Genomic DNA, 10,669 nt, shown 5'->3' on the forward strand with positions numbered 1-10,669 from the left:
TAATAAAAATTAAACGCTTTTTTCGGCGTTAAGTTCTATAAAAAAATGTGGCAGGAATTTCGTTATGAGGGCATCTTTCCTCATAATATTGTGGTATTTTTGGAAATACTTGTTTTTCTATCTCGCCGAGAAATAACGAATGCCGGAGACCAAAAACTCGGAAACTCAGACTCCGCTAGGAAAGAAAAATAATCAAGCAGTTAATAGCAAAACACGTCATTCCTGTTGTTTGGAAGGTCTTCGTTTTCCACAGGGAAACCCTAAAACCCGGAATCCGGAATCCGGAATCATAGGTCATTGTTTTACCAATACAGAGAGTAAAAACTATCCTAAACATTCATAAAAGCTAACCTTAAGCCTAATTAGGCCTAAACAAACGTTTTTAGGCCTAAGGTTAGCTTTTATGAATGTTTAGGATAGTTTTTACTCTCTGTATTGGTAAAACAATGACCTATGATTCCGGATTCCGGATTCCGGGTTTTAGCATTGTCCTTTTCCACATACTGGGTGTATGGAAAACGAAAATAACAAGATATATTTATTATGTTTTGCTGTTTACTGTTTGATAGGTTTTATTTTCTGGAGGAGCGAGCGTTTTCAGGCCTTCGATCTTTCTTTTCCACTCCCCTTGTTATTGTTCTATTTATGCATTACTCTTCAGGTTACCTTTAAAAATTGTACCCGGTGCATTCGTTTTGAGTGTCTTTTCACGTTGGTTTTCGCTCCGTTGCTCAGCTGCTATTTTGTTTCTTCGCGGGGCAAAAAACCTCTGGTAGGGAAAATGTAGTCCTATTTGGTTAAGCGCACCAATGCGGATTCACATGAAAGGGTATTCTTTTTGTAAGTCGTTTCTATATTCTTTATTAACGTTGGTGGAAGCTCAGAAGGGAAGCGTATCTTTTCGTGGCCGAGTTTTTTTCTCGCGGGGAGAGAGAATAATAACATGATAAAAGAAAAAACAAAAGCGATGCTGAAATAAAAAGATCATCTGATAGCGCCTTTTTGTTGATAGAGATGTAGTAATTTTGAATAGTATAAATACTGTTGCCTTCATGAAATTTGATAAATTGTTAGTTAATTTAACATTTACGTTAAATGCGGGTCATAAATATTTATAAGACAAAATTACACGACAGCGCCTTCTTTTTGGTAGCGATGTAGTAATTTTCATGCATTGTATAACTATATCTTTTTGTGCTTGAGTGATAGCAAATGCTTCAATGTTGACCGTTGTACATGTTTTTGAAAACATTATTCAAACAAAGCAACAAATACGTTAATGATGAAACCTAACTTTTTGCGACCTTCCTATTTAAATTAAAGAGGCTATTAAAACATATAAACTAGTTTTATAACATAGAGAAAGTCATTTGTGCGTTTAACTTGAGAATTTTAATATGTACAATGTGTCTAAATTTTTAAAGGAGTACGTTTTCTTAGCTGAATTACTTGAGGGAAAAGTGAGACCAAAGAGACACAAAATAAGTGACACTGGTCTTCAACAAGTTATTATAGGGTGATTTGGTTATAAGAGAACAAAAGGCAATAATTTCAGGTTGAAAGAAAAAAGAAATAAAGCTATTTTTACTTCCGTAAGTGTCCTTGGTGAATTCAGCGACCTAAGTAATACTTGTGATCCAGCAAGCGTCTTCGCTGAACCTCAAAAACACAACCTCGGAAGTTTAACGCTAAATTTTGATTTTCTTTTTTCAGTTCGTGTTACTGGAAAGAACTAAAACAATGACATAAAAGTTTGTTCATTATAAAGTTTTTGCACAAATGCTTTGCACGTGGAAAGATTTGCAACAATGTCATCAGGACACCACAAACTTGGTATCATGTAAAATCACAGCTATCGTCGGTGTCAGTTCGTTGACAACCGTTTATGAGTTCAGGCGCAATATGAATACGATATGGAGAATGATTATCCGGTGGGATCGTAGCCTGCATGGCTGGTGGTATTATTGGTGCGAGAGGCAACTTAACGAGCGGCGAAGCCGCAGGGAGAATGGGGAGGAGCATTACACCATGTTCGATCTACGCGATGTATGATGATCTAGAATTCTCAGTGAAAAGACAAAAAACGTTATTCGGGAGTGAATGAAAGAGAACCGCACAACCATCCTGCCAACAGAGCATTTTTTAACTCCACGAGAATGAAAGGACTCTGCAGAAATCGACCTAAGTCTTTATTGAGTATGCGCAAGCCGTTGCCTGGAGACAGTTTTAAACCGATCGTCCTAGACGCCATGTTGATTTCCGTACTGAAGGTTAGATGTTCACCTACGCCTTGTCAAATATGATGCGCGCGCTGCCTAAACCGGTTTGACCAGAGTGACTAGCCCAGAAATTTGGGCTGCGGCGACCTCTAAAAGACTTGACACGATTCTTCAGAGCCCTCTGATGAGTTTTGGAGAGGCTCTGCTCGCACAACTTGACCAGGTTGAATTGTTCGCTTTTCCTTTTCTTTGTCCGCTGTAAGGGATAAAAACAAGAGATTTCATTCATGTTTATAGTGTTGACTAACACTTTCCTCCTTAATTACGTAAGACCTTGGGTCTGGAATAAGCGAAGCACGGGTTGAAATCTTTAAGTCGGGAGCTTAAGCACGCGCGTTTTTGAGACGCGGACGGCGACCGTAAGTGAGTTGTTTTCCCTTTTAACTTGTCTTCATACAACCACATTTACGTTGCTAAGTATCTTTTGTTTATTAGAGATGATTAGTCTAAACATTTGCGAGACACCACTGCCCTGGCACGCGAAATGTTCTCTTCCGGTTGCCGTCCGAGTGTGCGCCATTGCAGCGTTAGGTCAGCGCATCCGCAAATTTCATTTAGCTCCCGCGCTCACCACATGTGTAACACAACGACCGAATATTTTAATAACAAGCACCGCTTACATAGATCAAAATACTGGTAATAATGATAATAACAACTTTACTTGAGTGTCAAATGGATTTAGCGCAAGAGCACTATTTGGGGGACATTAAACGAAATTAATTGAAACCAAATCAAGACCGGAGAAAAACCTCTCGGAGCAGAGAAAGAACTGACAAACTCCACCCATATATCACACCGAGTCTGAGAATCGAACTCGGGCCAGAATCGTCGGGGGAGGCCGAAGTGTACTCATCACTACACCACCCCTTCTCCCCTGCCTAAGTCCTCCTTGGTGGCTGCAGCCTTTTGTCGGTCCTGTAACGATCGACCGCCAGCTGGTTTTGAAATAGGGATCGTTTCTTCAGCCGTCGGTTCCGCCATTGTTGACAATATATAGAATATAAGGAAACCCCGCCGAAGGTCATTGTTATTCAAAATTGAGGTACAGTCGACTCTCTCTTAACGGACAACTCTGTAAGACGGACACCTCTATAAGACGGACACCCGGGTGCAGGTCCTGGCCGTTTCTTAGTCATTTTACTATAACCAAACCCTCTAGAAGACGGACAACGGACACTTTAAAATCGTCAACGGACACTTGTGAGGTGCTGAATGTGACCGCAAATTACGACTTAGGGAATAAAAATTCTTGTACGTGACTCTTTTTAACACCAGACGTTTAATTGCCAGCTCTTATATTGTCCCCGGAATACATACAGTACAAGTTGAAATTAAATCGGTCATTGTCCCATTCAAAAGATAACTTTAAACAGACGCGTATTCACTGTGCGCAGGTCCAGCATGTTACGTCGACTCTCTATAAGCCGGACACCTCGCTAAGACGGACAGCGTAGGCCGGTCCCGACGGTGTCCGTCTTAGAGAGAGTTGACTGTACTTGTTTCCCTACCTTATCTCCACAAAAATAGAAAGGTGAGCGCAATCTTAATACCCCCTCAACGTCGCAGATAAACAATAACGAAAATCCACCAGTTCCTTGCATTTTAGGGGACTTAATTTTGATTGAATGATTTGCACTCGAAATTGGATTTTCAGTACTAGTGTAATCAGCTAAAAACTATAAACTGAAAAGTTTGAAATTCATTAAGGCAAACCAAGGAGCCCATGGCCCCTGGGCAAACTCGGGCAAACCCATTTCGAGCAGAATCCCATCATTTGATTGGCCAGTTGTTTTGTGATTTGCCTACGACAGGGCCATAGAACGATGACATGGCAATATATCATGGCTCAAGAATAAACTTGAAATTGATTTAATCACGGAACAAATGAAGCGAACTAAACCTCTCCCATTTGGCCATTCTCGTGTTGCGCTGTTGTGTGAGCGAGAGCCTCTTTAAAAAACAACAAATTTTGGTGCTGATTGGCGCGTGGACATTGATCCCTTGAAAAAGTCAACAGCTATCCTTTTTCAGACGTAAAAATTCTTAGCCAGCTCGTTAGATTATCCGAGGTTTTACGAATTACAGCTTCAGCTAAGTATTTCTGTGAAAAGACGAATTTTGTGTCCTTCGTTCGCATTTAATTCCCAGTTATTTGGTTGACGCAATTAACAAGAAAAGAATGTTTTCGTCTGTTGCGACATAATGCTAACCCCACAATAACAATGCACAAATTTAATGGTGTGTAACACATGCTTTGTTGTCGCGTTAACTTCTGTTGTTAGCTACCGTGGAATGACAGACCACGCTCACATGGGAAGTACATAATTCTGTCTGATACGAAATCTTTATAAGTCTTATCATTTAATATCCCTCAAGTCACATCAGACACAGCTTCTTGCGAAAACTTTTCGTGCTCTGTTTGCTTGTGCCAAGATTAAATTTTTGGGACGGGAAGTTTGGAATGCAGTTTATTTCCTAAACAAGCTCGTTGCTATGACAACCTGACGCAATCGTTCTAATTGTATGCAAAACTGGTCACGGTCTTCGGCCTTAATTTTGCATAATTAACTCTCTGAACTCAAATTTTGCAGTTAGTTGGTTTCCTACGCTTCTGCGTTTCACGATACATATAGTTTGAACGACGAGAAAAAAACAATTGAGGGTGCAATAATACGAAATGAGTGCATTCAGATGAGGAGTAATTCTAAAGCAGCTACATCAGTGCTCGTTTCCCGGCATCTACAGTAGCCAGCTCTTGAAATCAATGACGAGACCTTCAAGCTTATTAATTACGTCTCATATCGTCAAGTTTTACATGAAGAATTCAACACAACGGGCTTAACAGACCCTCTGGAGAAATTAATAATTGTATAAACTTTATGGCCACCAACACGTTTCACTTGCAGTCGTGGCTTTTCATTTCAGTGGTAACGTTATTTATCAGGTCGCAGATCACTCGTGCCAGTAGTAAGTTATATCCTTCATTTACACATTTGAGTCAGCTAGGTGAAAAAGCAAGTAACTTAACTTTTAAAAGATACAGAAAAAGAATAATCTGTGACACGTTAACAACGCTTTTTTTGTTTATAGGTCCATGCGATTGTTCTCTTTGCGGTTCGAGCTCTAGCGGGAACGTGAGTTGTGATCCCGGAAATTTTCCGGTCGTCAATGGCAGCAAGTTCGAAGGGTGCTTAGGTTGTATGCCTGGCCACTAGTGAGTAATGTTTTACTCTTGAATTGCAACACGTTATATTGTGAGACCACTTGAAAATCTCCAAGAAGGCACATATTATGTCGTGTTTGGAATCATTTTGATATTTGGGCTCCCACATGCATAATAGCGATAGAGTATTGAATAGACAGTAACATACTGTACGTGAATAATTAGAGTCCAAGTACGCTGAGATTTTGAGACAAGGTATTTTTTTACAACTGAGTGGTTTCCTTTGCAAGGGGAAAGAAATCACGACTTAAATGTATGAACATACAATGTGGTCTAAATAATATTATTGTTGAGCATTTGACTCTTCAGTTTCATTTATCCAGCACCCGGCAAGTATCCTGTCTTCTGGCTGCATGTTGCTTTTGTGGTCTCATTATCTCACCAGGGAATTGTTAAAAGAACTGCTTATACTGTATAAAACAATACTTAAAAATATGATTGAATCATTTCTTTTAAGTGAGCTTGAGACTTGGAGATAACTTTGAGCATTTATAATTTGAATTTAGTGGCTGTTTAGACTTTGCCATGGGCAAAGTTCCTGATCATGTGGTCTTCTTGGCCAATCTTTATCTTACTATCCATGTCAAACTTCCAGACCAGTTCTCTGGGCAGAAACCACGCTCCACTTAAATATTAATTAAACGATGAACTACCTCTGAAGTCTTGAAACCAGTTTATTATTATTGCAAATGCTCCTCTAAGAGTTGAGCACTCCCTGAAAAGACATTCAAACCAAGTACAAGTATTTACTTCCTAACATACATATCTTGTATAGTCTCCTGACCGCTCTTATAAGAGTGATAATAAATTATTATGCTTGTATGAACGTAAATGTGGTCTGAAGCTTTATTTTTATCTGCAGCTGTCCTGGTGGACAAAATAGTTATGTACCTTGTCCAAAAGGATTTTATAACAGCAATCCTGGACAGACAAACATTACAGCTTGCCAGGTAAAATTTCAGTTGCTTTAAACTTTGGTTGCTATTGGATGCTACAACCTGCAGTTACAAAAATGTTAAGACACTCTAGCTAAAACTGCCTAGCTAACTTAACTTAAAATTTGTGCTAGGAGTGCATTTCTGGCACATAGCACAAACCCTGTCCCTTTCCCCCATGAAATGTTGTTACTCTAAGATTTGCACATGATCAATTAGCATACTATCAAGAGGTAAAGAGAAGAAGGCAATTGAAAGCAAAAGGTGATTGGGATCTCTTCAGGGTGCAAATGGAATACAACGTCTCAAGTATTTTTGCAACTGGTAGTAGCTTCTCTTTTGAAAGGCTGAATGTGCGGCAGTATCAGAAAAAAATGGTAGTTCAGTCCTGTAAAGTATTCTTCACAGAATTCAATGATGAATGGGTGGTTGTAGAATGAACCAATACAAGGGCTTGTTTTGCCATGAAGGAGCAGTAGAGCACATTTGAAATGTGATGCTGGTTTGATGGTGTCATGGCTTAAATTGGCTGAGAGTCCAAAGCTGACGTAATTGAATACTACATGTCGCCCTTTGTTAGAGCAGATCAGTCAGGTGATATTGAGGATTAACTCTCATAGGGTGGTAAAATTAATTATCTTCAGTAATTTTACCATCAACAATCATGAAATTGTATTGTTATCCATATATTATAATGTGTGCTAAAGTGACTAAATTACTGTTTAATACAAGTAATGAATATTCTTCTGTCAGGAATGTCCAACAGGCCACAGATGCCCCCGTGAAGGAATGTCTGTCCCAGAGAGCTGTCCTGATGGACAATACACAAATCAGACCAAACAGACAGGCTGTAGTACATGTGAAGCTGGGCACGAGTGTCCAAATAGTGATCGATCAGTGCCTTGTCCGGCTGGCTACTTCAGTAAATATGGCCAGTCAAACTGCACAGCCTGTAGTAAAGGAGAGTACAGCTCAGTTGGGTCATCTGTTTGTCTAACATGCCCTGCAGGACAACAGTGTGTTAGCCCAGGTATTGATCCAGTCAACTGTACGGCTGGTACTTTTTCTGGCCCAGGTGAAAGTGTCTGTAAGCTTTGTCCACAAGGTTAGTGAAATGCTTTACTTGGTAATTAACTAAGGCCAATTGTGATGAAGTAAAGCGAGGGACAGCAAAACAGAGCAAGGCTCCAAGTGACACTGTGGCCTGGTGCAGTTGCGATGCATTAGATGCCCCATTTAACAAATAGTAAATGGTTCAGTGTGTACTATTGAGTTATAGTTGCACATTGGAGGTTTCTAAGCACAAAATAAGCATAAAGGTCGCACAAGGCGATACATGTAGCTGTGTGGACTCTAGGTTCTGACTGCTTAGCAAAACCTCCCAAGTGCAACTACAACTCGATAGTACATCCTGAACCGTTTAATATTATTTTGTTTTATAATAATACCAAAACATCTTATGATTTTTGTGACATTCTTTGTCTTGTTTGAGTGCCTGTCGCTCACTAATTTGTTGAGCTGCCTTTACTTAGGTATGCAAATCACTTTGCAAGTGTCTTGGGCAAAACACCTGCTAAGGGGTCAAGACATGACACTTCTAAGTGTTTTTGTCATAAAGCTGCAAAGAAATTTCAGCCTTTTTGGTGTTACACCAGTCAGTCATTATTGTAGTTTGAGGAAACCATATTTTTTTCCCAGCACACACGTCAGTGTTTTCTTCATAACCATTCACCTGTGAGCAAATTGTAAATGGATAATTGACCAATCAGAGCATGTGCTTTACTTTAGTTATGTTACAATTAGCAACAGTTAGAAGGAAGGAAAAAGAGGAGTAGACCTTTCCATCATTTCATGTAGAGCCCGCTGACCAGTAGGAGACATTGTCCATCCAAATGACGTAGCTCTCCATCTCCACCACACACTGGTGGCTCAGTTGGTTAAGCATGGGGCTGCTCTGCAGGAGGTTGTGAGTTCGACTTCGGCCGGACCAACACTCAGGGTCTTAAAATAACTGAGGAGAAAGTGCTGCCTTTGTAATAACATCTGCAAGTTAATGGTTAGACTTTCAAGTCTTCTCAGATACGGACTATAAACTGTAGGCCGTGTCTCAAAAATATCTTTGATGTTCGTAAGTTCCCTGTGGGACGCTAAAGAACCCACACACTATTCGAGAAGAGTAGGGGATGAAGTTCCCGGTCTTGTGGCTGTCCTTCGTGAGTGTATGGGTGGGTGGGTATGGCAGGTCCATATCAGCTGTATAGCTGCCAATACTTGAACCTGCTGGAACAAATAAATAACAAACAAACAAACAGTTCTAGTACTTAGCTCAGTGGGTAGAGCGTCGGACTGGTGTTACAGAGGTCGTAGGTTCAATTCCTGCCTAGGACTCTGATTTCTCAGTTGCCCTTTCGCCAGTGGCCAAGCAACTTGTATTCTATCCTTCTCACGGGCATGTTACACCTTTCCATCATTTCGTGTTTACAAGGGGGAGTGCTGTTACATGTAGGAAAACCCTCCAACTCAACCCACAAGCTGGAATCTGGGAGGTTTAGTCAGTGGTTGCCTTACTCCCCATAACTTACAGCATGGTTATTCCCAGATTGTCACCTATACAGATGTTAACCCTGCTCAACTAGACTTAAATTGGGTGAGCAGACAGGAACAAGAGTGTAAAAAAGTATATTGTAATTTAGGAGGTAGCTGTTTAGTCTCTAAGTCTCTCAGCCATTTGATAAATCAATCAGTTAGTGAGATGGAGGGCAGGTTTGGTAAGTCTATCAGTTACCGTAATTTCCGGGCGATTACCGGTACCCGCGTGGTAGATTACTCGCATCGGTCATTTTTTGCAATAACAAGAAAAAAATTTCAACAGATTAGCTGCACTAGCAGATAACCCACATCCAAAAACGAAAGAAATTTGCGAACTCACAAAGTTATCTGCATGAGCGACAACTTTGAGCTTATACTCAAAAGTAAAACTCTGAGGTCCGCGTTTAACACCGGGCATTTTGACTCAAAATAATTATTGTTCGTGGCTACACTTATCGTAAATGATTGAAGGGTGTATTTCTCATTCAGTCAATTACCTTTTTATAACGTTTTGAATCAAATGAAAACTTCAACCATTGTTTTTGTTAACAAAATATCCTTTAGCGTGAAATTGGTAAGTTTTTACACCTATTGTTTTTGATCTTCCATTGAATGATACCGCTTGTAAAAATCTGCTCTAAAATAATCGATATTTTAGGATCTATTGACTCTAAGAAATCGCTTGAAACAGGAAAATACTCTCTACCTCAAGGCAGTGCTTGATAGGAATATTTTACTGATGCGCCAAATGTTCTGGTGTTTTGAAATTTTGTCCGTGAATGTTTGTTTACACTTGTGCCGACAATCACCTCTTAATTATGCGGCGGCAGTGGTGCCATGAAATGAACATGGGGGCGGCATCAGTTTCTTTAAAGCCTGCTATTTCACATTTTTATTCTTTTGTTTTGAGTTTATTATTCCAGTTAGTAAATAATATTTTATTTTCAACTAAACAAAGAAAGAAGCTGTGAAATTAGCAAAGAAAGAAAGTAATATCACACGTGTGATAAACGATTTTGATTGCAAACAATATTTGTTGACATGTTTTCAATTTGCATTATTTGGTTTTCATCGAGAGCATTTAAGTTTGTTAGGCATTTAAAGCGGGATAAATAAGGCAATATACAGTTTTTAGGAACAGTTTCATTAATGACTTTTATATATTTTCCCTCTTACGGTTTTAAAACTATACTGGAAAATTTAAAAATTATCACATTACCTGCACATTCCTATAACCCGCACCAAGAACTGTTTGCGGAAAAATTAACACATTACCCGCGGGTAATTGCCCGGAAATTACGGTAGTCAGTTTACCTACTTATTCATATATTCAACCAGTCATCCTCTCAGTCAAGCAAGCAACTTTGTAACCCTTGGCTCTTCATGATGTCAAGGAAGATGATGATTATTATTTTTAATGGTTGCTTGGGATCATGTGTCCTGTCTGTCTTTCTATTCTTTGTTCATTTGGTTCCGTTGTTATCCCTGTTACTGTCCATATACACTTGAGAAAATTATAGATAAATTACTATCATTTCAGGTTACCAAAGTACACCAAGTCGCACTTCCTGCACTCCTTGTGCTGCTGGTTTCTATTGTCCCGATTCAAGGTTTGTAAAAAAAATTGCCACAAAATAAATCCT

The 10,669-nt window shown here is 39.6% G+C and overlaps 1 protein-coding gene across 1 annotated transcript in view; it reads left to right on the plus strand.

The window, feature by feature from the left end:
• Positions 1-4,835: 4,835 nt before the first annotated feature.
• Positions 4,836-10,669, plus strand: part of LOC137983612 (uncharacterized) — an 85,799-nt gene continuing 79,965 nt past the window's right edge. Inside the window, exons 1-5 of the mRNA XM_068830760.1 lie at positions 4,836-5,246; positions 5,370-5,493; positions 6,365-6,452; positions 7,191-7,542; positions 10,567-10,636. Of these exons, the coding sequence (XP_068686861.1) occupies positions 5,159-5,246; positions 5,370-5,493; positions 6,365-6,452; positions 7,191-7,542; positions 10,567-10,636 (722 nt within the window). The 5' untranslated portion in view covers positions 4,836-5,158. The remainder of the gene's footprint in view (positions 5,247-5,369; positions 5,494-6,364; positions 6,453-7,190; positions 7,543-10,566; positions 10,637-10,669) is intronic.

The sequence above is a fragment of the Montipora foliosa genome, chromosome 13 (genome assembly GCF_036669935.1).
Source record: "Montipora foliosa isolate CH-2021 chromosome 13, ASM3666993v2, whole genome shotgun sequence".
In the NCBI taxonomy this organism is placed as follows: Eukaryota; Metazoa; Cnidaria; class Anthozoa; order Scleractinia; family Acroporidae; genus Montipora; species Montipora foliosa.